Source organism: Triturus cristatus, chromosome 5_2 (genome assembly GCF_964204655.1).
Source record: "Triturus cristatus chromosome 5_2, aTriCri1.1, whole genome shotgun sequence".
Taxonomy (NCBI): Eukaryota; Metazoa; Chordata; class Amphibia; order Caudata; family Salamandridae; genus Triturus; species Triturus cristatus.
The window spans coordinates 538925355-538943762 of NC_140588.1; the positions used below are offsets into that span (position 1 = coordinate 538925355).

At 43.9% G+C, this 18408-nt stretch overlaps 1 protein-coding gene across 1 annotated transcript in view; it reads left to right on the plus strand.

Moving 5' to 3' along the window:
- The window catches only part of CRTAP (cartilage associated protein), a 119867-nt gene that overhangs the window by 90960 nt on the left and 10499 nt on the right, over positions 1–18408 (plus strand). The window contains exons 5-6 of the mRNA XM_085607620.1: positions 4869–5014; positions 5503–5586. Coding sequence (XP_085463746.1) covers positions 4869–5014; positions 5503–5586 — 230 coding nt within the window. The remainder of the gene's footprint in view (positions 1–4868; positions 5015–5502; positions 5587–18408) is intronic.

An 18408-nucleotide genomic window follows, 5' to 3' on the forward strand; every position in this document is an offset into this window, starting at 1 on the left:
ATAGAAAGGTGCACTTAATGGATGTGCTCCTAAAATTATGATATGCATTGACACATATTCTGATGAGAGCAGCATTTCCATACAAACAAAATGTCTAAAACTAAGTTTGAGAAAGTTCATTAAATATGGTGTTATGGTTGAGTGTGGTAAATATACAATAGGCTTGCTTGTAGAAAAAACTGGACTTTAGGAAAAAGAAGTGGAGCAAATGAACGTGGAATGAAGGATATTGAAAACGTATAGCTGTTATTGGCTAGCAATACTTAGGGAATCAAGTTTGAGTGGGATATAGTGAAAGCGAAAGTAACGGTTTCAGAATAGTGCGTGTTGCTTTATACTGTTGCAACGGACTCTCCAGGATATACTCGCTTTCACCCAGAATGCATTTTGGGATGAATCTACAACAAAAGACTAATTGGTGATCTTTGCAATTTGTGAGCTCAGGGCCCGGACTGTACATTGGCTGCCCTTAAAACAGTTCCGTTCTGGTGATTGTCTACTCACTCCTATGTTTAGCAGATCCAACTTCTAGCTAAGACTCAAGTCCAGTCTTTATCCAATCATTGGCAAGGGCATTTGGTTCCGCCTGTGAAAAATCTTGGCTTTGGCAATGCTTTTTTCCTAGATGGCCACTGCATGTGCACATGCTCAGCGGTCATCTTTGAATTAATTTTCTTATCCTTTGAGAATATCACAGTGGTTAAAAACATTCTAAGATCTTTGCCCAACTGGTACATTCTTGGTGGCACGCTGAGCATGAAGGGGCAAGCGAGCCCTGTGGGATTTTTTTAAATTATTAATTAGAGGTAGAGATAAGGAGAAAACATTGTTTCATATATACTGCAATGCAAGGTTTGGCATCGGCAGTGCAAAGGCATCCATTCAGAATACTTAGACCAAAATGCTCCTGATTGATGTAAAAGCAGGATTAGGAAGGAAAGTGAGATAGATGGCAAAGCTATCCAATGGGGACTAAGAAGCCCTTAACGAACCCCTCCACATCACCCTGTACGTACACTAGCAAACCTGCATCTACCAGTGTCTCGGTAAGACTTACATTTATCGCTGAGACCAGACTCTCCCTCTTTTTTGGGAATCGAGTTTGGTTACGACATGCTACTTAACCATAACGGAGACAACAAAAGTTGCTAGCCAGAGACCACAGAAACACATGCCAGAACCCGTTACATTACTCTAACCAGTAACTGGAACAACAGACGCAACTGGGTGCAGACCTCAGGGCACTGATGCTAATGGCATTCCGATGCAGCAACATTAACCAACTCTCCATGCTATGAGCGAGGGCAAGTCAGACCTATGTCCTTTAAACAATACAGTTAATGCAAGGTATCCCCTATATTCACATTCTGATCACCGAGAATTGTTACATACCTTGCAGAAGACCAAGACGATTCTAAGATCTTGCTAAACTTTTCATACCATTCATGCCCGATACTCCTGCTCTCCCCCTTTTTTTTTTTTTATAAGCCTTTTTTATTAGACCGCTTCTGTTAATTTCTTTTACTAACTTTCTCTTATAGTTATCTCTGGATTTTGTACTACACTTTTTAACGGGTACACATGTTAGCACACTACCAACACACGCCTACCTTTGTTTGCTTTGAAGTCACAGTTGCGTTAACACTGGATGTGCCCACGGTTGTACAACAATTTAAATCATGACAGGCATTGATTTGTTGTGTACACCCTTAAAAAAAACCCAGGCAAAACAAGCAAATTGGGCGAAACACAGGTCGGCTGTTGCCTGACTTTAAACATGTCTTCACTTTAAGTGTCCTCCAGATGGTTGGTGGAAGCACGTCGCAGAAAGAAAGCACACACCAGAAATGGGTATCGATTTAATTTATACCAACCAGCATAACTCCTCAAATTATTATGTTTTAAGTCAAACGGTGAAATCCCACAGGTTGAAGAAACTAACGAGTACAACATCTGCACATCTATTAGACTGACTGCCTGCCTGCCTGTTGAGCAGTGCAGAGTGTGGGGCATTTCAGAGGTTTTCTTATGTTTTGAAAGAGAGGGCTGGTAATTACTAAAATATGTTCGGAACTATAATCTTCCACCGTCATGCAGTTGCGACCATGACATACAAGGGGATATTTTCTGATTTCGTGGGCAACTCTTTCTGCCATTGATATCACAGTAAGTCATGGTAACGACTCCTATATCTAAGCAGCATTCGTTGTTATCCTGCTAAGGAGCTAACCTGACTGGATGCTGTGCCAATTGTACGAATGATGAATCTGTTGTGTTTAGGTGCCTGATCGCAGAGTATTGTTCTTGAAAATCAATGGGCTTTCTTTATTTCCTTGCGCCTGCTCTGTTTTTGAAAGTGTATTCTGCGAAGAGCCAAGTGTGGATTTTGCTTTGCCATTTCGTTCTTCTTTCCCATCTTCAACACTTCAGATTTTCCCTAGAGCTGGCTGTCTGGTATAAAAAAAAAGTAAAGTGTTGGCTGGTAACACAAAGGGATAGCATGCTACGCTGTTTTTCTAAAACACGACAATAGTAGTGTTTACAGAAACATAAACCCCGCAGAAATATCAATTGAGGGTGTTAATAAGTGCAATTAAAAAATCAAGGGACAGTGAAAGAACTGAAGTGAACAAAACAGGCGTGGAAAGATCGAGAAGCAAAGGAAACGAAACAAATCCATGGGCTAAAAGAGAATCAAGGAACTGAAAAAGACCTGGATAACAACCGATTCTAAGGGCAGAAAAATAAATGAATAGGAAAAGAATCAAAGGTGACAACGACGGAAGATTAAAATAAGAGAAAAGTAAAAAAAAAAGAATAGAAAGAACAATCAAAAACTGGAGATAAAGTCGTTCAAAGGTGATAGAAAGAACTGGACCGAAAATTAATCGAAGAAGAAGAAATCAAAGGAGAAATGAAAGTAAAATAAAAGAATCAAAAAGGTGAAAAGGAGCCCAAACCTTGCTTAGTAAAAGAATGAAAAGAGGGAGAAAAATAATGAAATACGCCAGAGAAGTGGTTATGAACAAGTTGTACTGCGAGAGTAGCAGAGCACTGTTTACAGCTTAAGGTGAAGGCAAAGATTTGATTCATTACTTCTCCTTCACCCAAGAGACTTCCGTCTATTTGAGACAGCAGTAAAAACCATGAGAAAATAAGTGCGCATGAGAATTCAAACTCTGTACAAGAAACAGCAAAGCCTTGTTAACATATATATGGTCTTTTAAAGGCCTGTGAAGTACTCGGTCGTGGCTGTGTGTGTGCCCGGGAAGCTGTCTCAGCCCGGGCTGCCACACACGACAGGTGAGAGGGGATGGGGGGTGGGGGGGGCTGAAGCCCTTTCAGTCCAATGGGCGTTGAGCAGCCTAAGGATCTAGCCTGGCAATTCCAACTAGAGCAAAATAAGTTTGGTGCAAGAAAAAAAAAAAAAAGAAAACGGACTACCTCTCCGAGGCCTGAAAATAGTGCCCGACAGAGACCCGTTTTGAGGCCCCCTGAAAATAACTGCCGTGCTCAGACCTGGCCCACTTAAAGCCCTGCGTGTACCTGTCCCTGGATTGCCGTCAGCGCCATAGTTTGCTTCAGTCTATCACGACGGATGAGGTCACGCCTTTGTGCGAACCCATTCCTGTCTATTGAAATATTCCTCAGATAGGGTGCAGTCAACTCGCAGCCTTTCCATGAACGAAGCGACTACGTAGTCTCCCAGAGTTTTTGTGATTTGGAATTTGTGTTGCACCCTATCGGTTTTCGAATCACAACTTTTTGACAATCCCGCCACCCCGTGGCAGGCAGTGGAAGCTCGTCAATTGGAAATACATGTGCGTTGAGGAAACAAACGAGCATGAAAATACAAGTATCGTTCAAATGTAGTCGCCTTCGAAATCCAGTGTTTCCAGTTGCATGGTACATTATTAGTGTTTTTCTCACTTATCAGTTAAATGCTAGCACTACACAGTTTCAATAGACCGAATGGGATTTTCTGGTCGTTCTTAGCATTTTCGTTTTATGTATATTTCAAAGACCGAATGACTATAAAGAAGCGATGTCATTACCTAAAGTCACACCCAACACCCTTTGTTTCCTGGATTAACAAAGGTGAAACGTTAGGTGAGCAGACCTGTGGCTAGATTTACCGAGAGGGGGGGGAGAACCACTTTTGACTAAAGCTAACAGACTGCCTTCGGAGAATTAACCCCTTACAGTGCCGTTCACATTTCCCATAGGGCCAGATGTAGCTAAACTCGTTTGCAGCAACAGTGAGTCACCTATATATTGACTGTGTAACCGTTTGTCTGGCCCGTTGTCCCATATTTGCAGTGTTTGCATTGCACCCCAGAAGAGGATGGAGGTGCGCCCTTATAGTGCACAGAAGACCAGACCAAAAGCAATCGCAGAGCTGCGCAATGCAGCAGTGCTAAGGGTGGTACATCTGCGCCGCAGGACTACAGGATAAATTATAACAAAGTTCATAACCGAGTGCTGATACCGAGGATATAGCGCATTAAAAGAGCCCAGAGTTGGACTGCTGGCTAGTTCAGTGGGTCATGTGCCTGGTGCATGTAATTATGTGCAACCAGACGGCCATAGGGTAAAATCACGGCTGCGGAGATGCAGCCTTCTACCTTTCAGAAGCCTTTGTAATGAATCGAATTGATTAGAACCTTTGTCATTTGCAGCCACTCGATGAAGCAGTGGCGTTTAACCTTGTTTTGTAAAGTTTTACACATGCAAACATGGCACAGATCTTATATCAATGGAAGTGGGATAATCCATGAAGTGATGCAGCAGTAATTTACGATGTGATATTAACTTGAAATAAGAATCTACTGTTTTTTTCTTCCTCTGCGTGTCCTTATTCCACTCAGTGAACGACCTGAAGAACGCCGCCCCCTGCGTGGCCAGCTACCTGCTCTTCGACCAGGAAGACCAAGTGATGAAGCAGAACCTGGTCTATTACCAGTACCATAGAGACAAATGGGGGCTAGCAGACGAGGATTTTCTGCCCAGGGCGGTAAGCAAAGTACTGTGTAATGCTTTTGTATATGCAATATTGTATATACATACTTATCTATATGCAGTGTTTATAGAAAGTCTACACCCTTTCAGCTCGTTGCGTCCGTGCCTCGGAGTTTCAGGCATTTAAGAGAGGGCTCTTCCCACTTCCAAAACCCCACCTACTAAGCTGTTGTGACTCGCCCTATCCTTCGGCTAGCGCTGGGACACCTTCAGGTAGCCATGTGCTCTACAAACACCCATAACATAACTACACACCATCCCCCCTACACACCATCCCCCCTACACACCATCCCCACTACACACCATCCCCACACTTTTAAGGGAACACAATTTTTTGTTGCTGCTCAGTATAGGTTAAAACTACAAACCAAAAATATGGTACTTTTAGAAGTCTCTGTCCAAAAGTTTGTTTGGAGGTTTACATGCCATTTAACCTTTGCACCACTCATGTGAACATATGTCTGCATTTCTTTTGTTTTCTAGGATGCAGTTCTTTACTATAACATCACCACCCAGCAGAAGGAACTCTATGAATTCTCTAAGCAGAACCTCACGGATGACGACGAGGTAGGTGTTGAATCCGCTGGCAGCTGGGCATGTGATCATGGCTTCCTATTATTCTTGCAATCAAAGGGCATCTTTTGCTGGGCCTTGGATAGTATATGATTAGCCCATGTTAGCAACTCTCACAGCCACAGTTTTAATCACAGTTTGGCCTTCTGTGCACAGTTCAACTGTTGTTCCTCCGAGTATATCTCTATTAACCCGGTAAGATGCTCAGAACTGTGATTATCAGCAGATTCAACCCCCAGCATCCAATTGCTGGTTATTTTTGGTGCAAAGTTAACTAAGGAATCGGATCATATGGTGCAAGCACATGCACTCGGGTGGGGCTGCCTTATAGTATCGCTCCATTGTTACTTCCGAACATGCAAACTGAACCAGATTGAATTACACTTCACCCATCACTGAAAAGTTAGTTTCTAGGCCAATATGAAGTCCTTCCAAAATATTGGTCTTAAATGGTACGAAGACTTCACTGTGGTAGAGGCGGTTTATCACTCAGCCTGGGAGTAGCTGAAACTATCCTGCAGTCTGGTAAGAGGAGCTCCTGAAGCTATAGTTAGTTTACTCGCCAGATGTTTTCTAGAAGAGCCATGCTAAATATCCCTGGGGTGTTTAATAAGGGACCATGTAGGCCACAGATGGTTGTATTTGGATTGTGTTATATCATAAATGAACATTAACTAGCCATTGTCATCTGACTGTTGCCAACCTGCCATGTTATGAATTCAGAGCTGGAGACCAGGCTTGCTAATAAGCGTAAAGGCCACTAATCTAAGGGTCATGCCACACATTCAATAATGTTGCCCGAAAACTCTTATTCCGAGGAGGAGGGATGAGGTAAACTGTTCCTCAGTTTATTTAAAAAGCGAACAGCGGTGTACTCCTGAGTAATGCTGGTTTGTAGTAGTGTGCTGTGACCTGAGTAGTACATTCAGCTGAGAGATGTAGCAGCAACGCTGGGATTCACAGTGTGGCTGGCTGTTGTATTCACATCACAGCATTGAAAGCAGTGAAACGCATGAACTTAATGCCAGTTAATATGCTCTTTCTGGGCGAGCAGTTTAATCCCTCTGACCCTCGCCTGTTATTGAATGTGCTAATAAATGCCAATGTGCATTGGCTGGCACCTTGTGGCTCTGTACACACGTCTTGCGCCATTGTTAGCAGGGCCTTCGCTAAGCATGGGCAGTGTGGGCTGCTGCCCAGGGCCTCCCACTCAGCCCAACAGTATGGCGCCCGCACCAGTTCAACACACCAGGAGCCCTCTCGTACTCCTGCCGATCCAATTGAAATGAAGGCTCTTTGCAATTGGGTCCATGAGAGGCAGGGGGCCCTCCCTGGCCCTCTTAGGGATGTTGTCCCAGTTGCAAGGTAACACATTTTGCAGGTTTGCCCTGTAAATAAGCCTCCTGCCCCGGATTTTGCAGGTTTGTCCTGTAATTAGGCCTCCAGCCTGGCTGCCCTTTCAGAGACACTGCAGGATGCCCATTGTCGGCACTTAAGCACCCCACAGGTTTAACTCTCAGCCCACAAGCAATTCTCACACCTTCAGCTCCACAGGAGCTGTAAAAGAGGTGCTTGTACGTGGCTGGGAGGAGGCGCTGTGGTCCAGGAGAAGTCTGAACAAAGCAGCTTCTGGAGCCGTGAATATGTCATGTATGCAAATTAGAGGGGCCTCGCGCATTCCGTTTCGGCCCAGGGCCCAAGAAATCTTAGAACCAGCCCTGATTGTTGGGTAATCTGTGGCTACACATTTCAGGCCCTTTCATTTCTGGCAAAAAATGCGTGGATGGCACAGTGCCCCGCGGGTAGCAGTTGAATATCGATTTGCATTAATTTATTGCACCCAACCTCCGGATATCACATTCTCGCCAACTTCACTTTTACTTATCCATTCAGGCAGGATCACACTACACACAAATCGCCCTTTCTTCTTCTCCACATCAATCCATATATTGGCGCTATTTTTCATCGCTGGTGCTGCGTCACTTCCCCATATATGTTCAATTTCTCTCTAACTGACGGCGGTTTCGCTCATTGCAGCATTCCATTCCAATGAACCGTACGCAGAGACCTGTTTTTGAAAATTATATTCTATGTGTCTATTAAACACAAAGTATTACCTTGTGTTCGCCGATTAAGCCTTTCTCCTGGTGTCTCCGGTTTTGACATTTTGCCTCCAAGCCTTTGTTTTATTTTTCCCTGGGCAGCGTTTAAGATGCCCAGCGGAATAGGAAACAAGTGTGATCATAAAAGTACACGTGTACGCTGGATTGTCATCAGCTCCATAGTTTGCTTCAGTCAATCATGACAGAGTTCACGCGCTTGTGGGGTCCATGTGGACAATTTTAAACAATTCCTGTCTATCGAAATATTCTTCAGATATGGCGCAGTGAACTCGCAGCCTTTCCGTGAACGAGGCAACTACATATAATTTCTCCGGGAGTTTATTTTGTGATTCCATTTCTGTTGCACTGTATTTCCGAATCTCAAGTTGTTGACAATTCCGCCACCCTGTGGCAAGCAGTGGAAACTCGACTTGCGCACCGCTGGGCATGCGAGAACTGTTTTTGTTCTCAGCCCAGACCTCTCTCCCCATCGCACCTTCTAGCTAAGAACTGAAAAGGCGTAGTTAACATCTTCAAATTCGGAGCCCCAGAAGACCCCCCCCCCCCCCCCCGGTGAGACGATTGCATCTCGCACTAGTATCTGACATGCAAGTGTTGTTGTTTGTGTGTGCTGATTTAGCTTTGTGGATTCCCGGCAGTAGCAGCCTGTGATTTGTATTGGCTGGATTTATGGGGGTTTTGTTTAAATGTTGGGGTTGAAGTGTGTAAATATGCCCCTGGCGGTGTAACGCTTCTGGTAGGTATGAGGTTGCTAGCGTAGATGTACAATTGAATCCTACTAAGTGGAACAAGGAAGTAAATTAACCTTTGCGATGTGGTCCGGCTTTTGAAGTTGTTGCCTTATCTGTGTAGGTTGTAAAGAGCTCTTGTTGAAGGGGTTTCTTCAATTCTGCGTGAGATACATTTTGGAAAATGGCGCTTCTAACCTAAGCCTCCTCTTTTCTTTATGCGCTCGATAGAGTTGCTGGCTTCAGTGTAAGTACACATCTGAGCAGCCATTGGCCACACGCCTATAGACCACAATAAAGCTGTGTAAACATGCTGAGGAACAGCTCCTCCAAAGCACCGGTTCACCTGCAAGTTCCCAAGGCGCACACCTGCCGGATCTCAGATTCTACCAGGGTAAAGTGCCGCCATGTACGGTATCACACAATCGAAACTACGGCTCTCCAAATTAATCAATACCAGCAACAGCAGCGGTTGGCTCACTGGCAGTAACCAAAATGCCTGCCTCTGCTTGACAACAACACACAAGGCCATTATTAGGCAAAACTGAGCAGAGTGGCACCCGCCCATGCCCATTGTGATCCCTCTGCGTCCCCTGGCAGCCCCCACACCATGTCCTGTGGGTGTATGGTGCATTAGTCCTTGCATCATATGAATTTTGGCCCTGCTGCTACTCGCAACACAAAGAGATATTCTAATTTGTGTAAGGAAAAATATAGAAAACACACGAAGGGATTCATGGCATCCACTCGAAACAATTTAAAAACAGGGGGATATCGAAAAATGTGTAGATGAATTTATATGTAGGTTAATAGTATATTCATTTTATGCTTTGAATCCAGTGGGCGGTGAAAGGCCCTTTAAAGAAAGAACGAATGTGAGTATTCAGTAACAAATACGTTTTCGCTAATGAATCATAAAGGTTTGAAAAAATGTGGAGACCAAACGGCTGGTTAGAAATGTATGTACTTGGGCTCTTTTTGTAGGATGTCCATTCACGGCCACCTCGGAGACGTGTGCATGCACAGGGGAATACTCTTAATTGCCCCATTTAGAGGAGGTGTGTGACATCTTACGGTCTAGATTTATCCTTGAAAAGGCAACATGTGCAACTTACAGCAGGGCATCAAGGTGATGGCAGTAGTCGGGGCTGCGGCATGTCATTTGGGGACAGTAGGGGTGGGTCCTGCGGACACCTGCGGTGCGTTGCCCACAGCTAGAGCCCAAACAGGCCTTACCGTCTCTGCATCAACCTTCCGCTCAGAGTACAGCCGTCTTGAAGAGCTCCATGTTAAACCAGTTTATGAAACCAAGGTAATTAGTGCTCGGGCATGCATGGAACGAGGCCCTCCAGAGCCTGGGCCCCTCAGTTTGCCGCCACCTCTTGTCTGACTGAATTTCAGTTTGCGGATAGGCTGAGCTGGATGAAGGGGAGGCCCAGGTTGTGTGGCGCGAGAGGGCCAGCTTTGCCATTGCCCTAGTTCCTCCTGAAGATTGAATGCCTTTTGCATCGCACAAAGTCTATTTCAACCGGATTCCACCACCAGCCAGTCCAGCCCTTCTATAAGCAGGCTTGAAATGGTTGCGTTTCCTCGGTTTGCATGCCAGCCTGGCTGCTTGATCACTGCCCTGTACTAGCAATGCTACACTGGACTTATTGAAGCAGGCAAAAGCTCCCAGACATCAATAGTGCATGTGGTACAGATATTTTGGTAACTTGGGCTGGTGCCTGGTCACATTCATAGACTCTTTGTGTCATCGTATGCTAACTATGGGTGTGCGAAATTCATGTAATTTGTTTTTGCTTAGTTATGCAAAATTTCCATTAAAATTATGCAAAATTACACACAATTTTGTGAAATGCAAATCCGTCATTTTGTGGGGATTTTTTTTACGCAATACTGCTTTTCATGGTAGAAAATTTTAAAAACCACAATATCCGCCAATAGTAGCTGCTCGCTTCCTGGTTGTTGTGGTGTTCCTGCTCTCCAATGGTATAATTTTGCCGAAAACAGAGGTGCAATTACGCAACCTTGAGTAATGGTGTAATTTCAGGAATTTAGAGTAACAAGAAATTATGCGTATTACGCCGGTGTAATATAATATGCACCTGAGCCTTACGCCAGCAAAATTCAGACTGCTTTTGTTTAAAGAATTGTTTCTGCAGGAAAAGGCAAATAAGAACACCTTGTGTGGATCCAGTGAAGGGCTGACTGTATGGGCAGGGTTGGATTGGGGCAAAAATTCAGCCCGGGCAGCCAAACAAAAGTGGCCGTCATAAGCAGATCGCAGCCTTTTACAATACACTGCTTAGGATAAAGGAGGTAAATGATGACCAACGAATACAATAAAATTATTAAAGCTTGTATGGTCGGTACTTAAAAAGGAAAATAATATTCCAATGAAAAAAATAAACTTTAGAAGAACAGAATCATCAAAAATACCAGGAACTTACTCTTTAATTGTATTTATTATCCATACGTTTGCTGTGGATGTTTTAATTAACGTTCACTGGAAAACATATTCTTGCACAGACCCAAGCTGCTTTTTACACTCCCCTTGGCCTTTTAAGATATTCATTTTATTTTTTGCAGTACTTAAGAGATGCCCTCCAATGCTCAGAGACTGGTGAAAGGTGCAGCTGTGTTCTTTGTCCTACTTGCAGCTAGCATCACGTGTACACTCTGAGAAAGGGAATGATGCTAGTGTGCAAATGCAAACTATTAAACCAAAAATAGTGCCACTTTGCTAACATGCAGTTTTATAAGCACAAACTAGGCCCAGAGGCATTGGAGCACTTTTAACACGAGCACCAAATAACATTTCAGAGGGTGTTATTACTTTGTTTTATGTACATATAGATTAAGTGCTTTGCCCAGAATCATAGGATGTTGAACTGATGTTGGGACTTAAACCTGGTTTCCCTGTTTCGAAGTCAACTAAGGCCACAACCTGTCCCTATTGACTGCAGTAACTGATATCTGGCAGACAAAGGAGAAGAGCAGAGACTGATTTATCTCCGCTGCTTGCATAGAGTGGAGGAAGACACAAATAAACTGAGGAGCTCCCTCACTGGCACTCGCCAACACCCACCAGCCGATGCTCTAGTCCTCTCCCCTGCTGCAGTCCCCTGAAAAGTAAGTTCTAATGGCTTCCCATCAGCAGCTCCTTGCAGACTCTGTCTCAACCGGAGGGAGCCTGGGGCAGGCACAACTCATGCTGGGACAGCTGTCGCACCCATTGTCATTCAGCATCTGACATTAGCCCGCTGGCCTGACGTTATGTGCAAGGGGCCATGTTTGTTGAGGCTTAGCCTTTCACCTGTGTACCAGGGGTGGAGTCCTTCATAAATGAAAAAAACGGCCCACCAACTGGCCTCAGCCAGAGGCCCATTGGCCAATGCCCGATTGCCAACCTTGCCCATCGGAGGCCGTGTATGGGGAACCAGATAGACCCGGCCTTGATCGCTTGGTTAACATTGCACTCCGGAACTCACCATGGAAACCAGCATCCAGGAAAATGTGGAATGCGCTGGACACGTACCTGGACTCTTATGAACCCCCGTGAATATAATGTTCTGTCAGCAAGCTTCCTACATGGATGCCAATCTCTTCCTACATGGATGCCAATCACGCCACAGGACGTCCTATGTCACAGAAGCCACAGGGGATATTTAAGAAATGTAATTTTCGCTGCCTGTCTCCTTTCCCTCCCTTGTATCTATCCCCTTTCTCACCCCTTTCTCTTTCTCCTTCTCTTCTTCCTCTTCTTCTCTAACTACCGCCAGGTGGGGTTAGCTAAACATTTGGGACTTGTATGTCCCTACATATCAAAGTATAAAACGTGCCTCTTACAACTCTGCTAACCCTTTAACAGAACAGCCAAGATGTTCATGTGAATATTTTTTAAACAAAATACGTGAAATAAAAATAGAAAGGAAGGATAATGACATGCGCTCCTCCTGAAATCACTATTCACTCTAAGCAAACAAGCAAAAAGAAAAAAAAAGATACACACACTCCCCTTAAATGAAAGCCACATGCATTAGAAAACGAAGATGTGTGAATGAATCTTTGTACACAAATAAAAATAAAGACACGTATGCGGTTATAACTCTAAAACTGGTTCTAGGAAACGTTTAGCGAAAGAACACCACATGAATGATTTAATGTAGTTGTAGGTTTTGATATTTAGTTTAATAGCCCTAATCAAGTAAAGATCGGTACGCTCAACAGAATATATTGAGTTTTGTCGCGTTTTGCCACTAGAGGGAGTCAGCGTCCCATTTGCTACAATTTACCAACACTGATGGTATACTATACAGAGCTGGTATAGTTGTGCCCATCTCCTCCCAAAACAGTTATTAACGGTATTGTACCAGAACCTCATGGCCTACACATCGGCTGACCAATTTGCCCGAGATATCGCTTACACAAATATCGCCCCACTGGATTGTATAATAGAATATCTTTGCAAAAATATATTTATATCCATTGACAAAACACAGTTTATGAAAATAAGACTACCTTTGGCAGTTTTATATAGCGCGAACTCGTAATGAAGAGTGTTACATGAGTACCGTTACATTACACAAGGACACATTCGTTCATCGACCCGTACTGGAGACGTTACACGAGTACCGTTACATTACACGAGGGCATATTCGTTTTTTGGTAGGCACGAATTAAGTGATGTGCCCTGAATCACAGGCTTTTGAGCCGACGCCGAGACTCGAACCTGGTTCCCCAGCTACAAAGCCGACAGCTCTGGCCATTAGGCCACATCTTCTCTCCAGTTGTTACTGATATTCTAAGAGGTGTTACCTGCATATCTCTACTACCCCGATGTAAAGCTGTATTATAAAGCAGGAGTTTAAATTCCTTTATCGTGCCTAATCGAGAGAGACATTCAATATTTTACATCTGGTATCCTGCAGATTTGTGTTCGGTTTTAATCACTTTGTGCCCTGTGAAACAGAATCCCACATAAAGTTTCAAGGTGCTTGCCTCGTCCTACTGGCCTGGGCTGTCATAAACGATGGAAGAAATGTCAACATTTCTGCCACTTTTTTAATGGTTTTTCTCTGCGTATATGAGTAGTATCGACTTTGTTACAAAAAATAAATAAATGCGCACCCCCAGCAGCCATTCTGCTGACTTCAGCGTGTGAAAACTACTGTCTCCAAGCTTGTAAGCAGCGCTTGAACGCAGTCTTCCCGGCTGGCCCAAGTGTTTATTCAGATACGATGGAACAAGGTCATAGAAGGGATGGCAGGTGTAAGGAAGAATGTTGTATTTGTCTACCATTACAAATAGACATGTTTCTCAGTTGATGGGTTGTCCTGGCTTTTGTCTTGTGATTTCATGAATATTCACGTAATTTGGCCTGGCCTTATACTGCTCCAGCCCTTTTGTCTGCTGTTGAAGGTATATTTTTTTCTCTAGATCTTAAAAACACATTTACAGGTAGGTTTCAATTTGGTATTCAAATGACATAGAAAAATTGACATTATTTTTATTCTTGCAGTTGTTAATTTTATTACTATTGCATGTGTAATTTCACATATTCCAGTTAACTCAGAACTTCAAAACTTATACAAAAGACCACTCAAAGCTCTTGAGTTTTAACTCCACCCTGCTGTTTTGTGGAATCATTATGGGGCTGGGTGAGCCCTGATCAATCCTCACTTCCTGTAACGATTTCTGAAGATGTAGAAAACCCAAGTTTTAAATTTGCGGAAAACTTTCAAGCTGTCCCGATTAGAAATTCCACACTGGTGTCCTCTGATCGCTCATCATAACACCTTGTTCTTTTATATCATTTTATTTACACGGTTTAGCTGAAACCCTTGCCGTAAGAGCAGTTTGAGGTATGTATTTTTTTTTTTTTGCAGTTTTATATAGCGCAAACTTGGCCTGAAGCCATTGGAGCACTTTACATGAGCGCCAGTTACATTACACAAGGACGCATTCATTTTTTGTAGGCACGGGGAGATTATGTGATTTGCCCAGAATCACAGGATGTTGAGCCGACACGAGACTCGAAGTCTGTAGCTCTGGCCGTTGCTCTCCCATTGTTTGTTTCAGCTCTTTCCTTTGCTGCTGCATCCTTGGGCAGGAATTGAGGCAAAATGGGAAGTGTCTCTGCATTCAAAATGGTTTTATCTTCATTGCCTCCTCTTAGATGACTCTCCTCTCGTTTTTCAGTACCACCATCACATTTCCTCCATGCTCCTAAGCCAGTCTTTGTTCCCTTACAAGGAGTCTGAGCATCGTTTTAATGCGCACAGAAGTTAAATCAGTATCTATGATTTTTTGATCTGGAAAATTGGAAAGGTCTGTGAATGGATCATCCCTACCTTCTAGTTCTCTGTTCCTTCAATTTCAGCACTCAGCACTGCATGGATCTCCCCTCTCTCATATGAGCCCAGTTAAGATGTTTGACCAAATCAACAGGGTTCCGTCATTGCGCCTTTCAATCAAACCATGCATGTTGGTGTGAATCAGAAAGTGCTTTAAACACTACTATCGTGCTTCATCTTGATCATGCTTGTCGGAAGGGTTTAGTCATGGTCACCCCCCTACCTCAAAACTTGAGCAGCTGCCAAGTACCAAACCAACTTGATGTTATTCAGAAACCTCCTTGCTGAGCAGAATTCTAGTGATTGAGGTTACTTGCCGTCTTCTAGCATTCATGGAGGCCAAAGATCTATGCTAGCTTAGTCAATCTGATCCTGGCAGGCTAGAGGTAAATAATTTGTCTTGACGCATATCGAGACTGCTAGACCCCACTGAGAGGCAACCATAAATCCTAATCTGGCTGGATCCCCCATAAGCATGTGATGTGATAGACAGTAAATAATGTCATCACTAGAGTACAGATATATAGAAAGGAAATCAACTGAATGCTCCTGAAAAAGAATCTGGAACTTCTCATTGACCAGAGCTAAAAGATACTGATTGGCACAGCAATGTCCAGATTTTGGTTGCCATGAAAAGATCATTACATTATCCACCTGTTGTGCCATGCATACTTTTACCCCTTGGCACTATTCATATTGTTGCTCTACAATTACCGATTACTTACTGCCACCTGACTGTACCAGCAATATGACTTCTGGACAGAGCTAATGCGAGGTCAACCAGTATTAATCCCACCAGTATAGACCGGGATAACTTTCTAGATGGGCAGTGAAATGCGCTTCGTGGGTTGGCCAAGAATTTTTAATGGAACAGTGACAATCCAGCATTATGCCCATGGTGCTTTGAGCCATCAGCTGAGAGACTGCACTATGGGTAAACTTTCTGCTACATTGGGGGAATGTTATATTCTCTGTTGTGAGTCAGATGATGAGTAAGGTTTATTGTGTACATCCATGCACAGTTATGTTTGGGGACAGACCAGTACCTATGACACTTTATGCAGTATATATTGCCAGGAAACTGATAGCAACCTGAAATGCACCAAACTAGAGCCAGTTTGAAGATGCACAATAAGATCTGGGCATCTTTTATATAGGAATGCTTATTTCCGGCAGGGAATTGATAAACAAGAATACTATCCTATTGATTGGAAGCATTGCTGATTTTTTTTTTTTAATTCATTGATGAATTAACTGACTAAGCAGTTGGTTTTATCACCTCTTCTTTCATGTGTATGTATTTGAGTATATGACGTATCTATTTATCTAGAGAAGAGACTTATTTCTTGATTTACTAGCTTATGAAGGATTTTGATAATTAATCAGTGGAAAAAATGATAGATCCACTCTGTGAAAAATTGGGTTGTTGGTTGACTGGGGTGTGAGCCCTGGCCAAGCAGCAACCACAATCTCTGCCAGGCTACGGTACAAGCAAACCTGCAAACCCCAAATTAATCTATGCTCAAACACCTGGTAGCTTGGCACAGAGCAGCCAGAGGAAAATGTAATATATAAAAAAAGACCAAAACGACAAAAATACAATCATTTATGAGTATTTAAAGAATAAAGTGTAAAATAGTGTCTAAAAGCATAAAGCGCCAACCGTGACTATTTGGTCGTGCTGGACTGGGTCAAAGTCATAAGTTCAGGCTGACCGCGATGTAGCATGGGTCAGATACAGTCCCAAATTAGTCCACTTGAAGTTCTCAAGTTTTGTGCCAAGAGTCCTGTTCGTGTTGAAGAGGGTCGCAAGGAGAGCGTTGTGGTAGGCTGTCTGTGTGGGGCGAAGTGCAGACTAGGCATCACTGATGGGTGGACTGGTGCTTCGCGTTGGTGGTCCCCCCCCCCCCCCTCCCCCATGAACAGTCGATGCTGGAGAATGAAGAGAACGGCTGGTGGCGGCTCATGCTGATTTGTGGTGCGAGTGGTGCAGTCCGAGTGCGAACAGGCCCATTTGCGGTCGCAAAGAGCACAAATGCTTGATTTCTGCTCCTGTGAGCCACACCAATGGACAAAGACCTGAGATACACCATTAGTGGGTCAGGAACGTGCTGCAGCTAGGTCCAGGAGCAGGTTGGGGAGCCATTTATGTCCCTGATGCTCATCCCAGGAGGCCAGCAGATGCACCCTTAGTCATTCTGGGGTCCTGGGTTCAAGATGAAGTTGCAGATCCAGTTCTTCCCCTGGCAAGAGAGAAGCAGGACAGCAGCACTTTAGATCCGCAGTCCAGCAGAGTTGCAGTCCTTGTAGCAGCACAGCAGTCCTTATTCCTGGTAGAGTATTCAAAGGTCCAGAAGTGTACTGAGGTGGTGGTGTCTGAGGGCCAGTTTTTATACACAGTTGTGCCTTTGCAGTGGGAAGAAGCTGCTAGTAGCAGGCCTTTGAAGTGTACAGAGGCCCTGCCTTCCTGGTCCTAGCTCCAGACTAACTAAAGTGGGTATGCAGCTCTTTGTGTGGAGACATGACACAGCCTATTCAAGTGTGAGTGGGGCTATGCCAAACTCCTCCCACCCATCCTGCCAATGATGGCCCCTGCAGTCACACCTAAGTTCCCCATTGTGTGTGGCTGTTTTGGAGGAATGCATAATGCCCAACTGTCAGCTACACCAGTCATGTGACCAGAGGCAGGCTGCAGGCACCAAATGGCTAAGGCAAGAAAATACCAACCTTCTAAAAGTGGCATTTTCAGAACTACAATTTAAGATTCAAATTCACCATAAGTTAGGATTTTAAATTGTAATTCCAGAAACACCAGACATGAAGGGGCTACCTGTTCCCATTTGCAAATTACACTTTTAAAATGAAGTAAGATAATTCCAATGTTATCCTATATGAGAAGTAGGCCTTGCAGTAGTGAAAATCGAAGTTAAGAGTTTTTCACCACTTTTTTCACCACCGGGACATGTAAAGCTTAAAAGTACATGTCCTGCTTTTTAGATAAATTGCACCCTGCCCTCCGGGCTGTCCAGTGCCTACCCTAGCGGTGACATATGTATTAAAAAGGAAGGTTTGGGCCTGGCAAAGGGTTTATTTTGCCAGGTTGAAACAGCAGGTTAAAACTTCACACACAGGCTGCAATGGAAAGGCCTGAGACATGTTTTCAAGGACTACCTATGTGGGTGGGACAATCCGTGCTGCAGTGTCACTAGTGTAACTGCAACAAATGATGGATGGAATGCTAAATGATTGAAACATTCTCCCCCAGTCAAGAGATCTGGGTTAAATCCATCGTTCTTTTGCCCACTACGCCACCCCAGTTTGGACCAAGCCATATGCAAATCAGTCTCACTAGTAGCATTTAATTTACAGGCCCTGGGCACATGTAGTGCAACTGTAGTGCTAGGGACTTATAAGTAAATTAAATATGCCAATTGGCTGTAAGCCAATGTTCCCATGTTCTAAGGAGACTGCACACTCACTTTAGCACTTGTTCATAGTAGTATAGTGTGCAGAGCCCATTGGCCAGCACAATAAAGCCCTCAAAAACAGGAGGTCTGAAGGCAAAACGTTAGGTGGAAACCCCGCCAAGAACTCTAGGTCTAACAC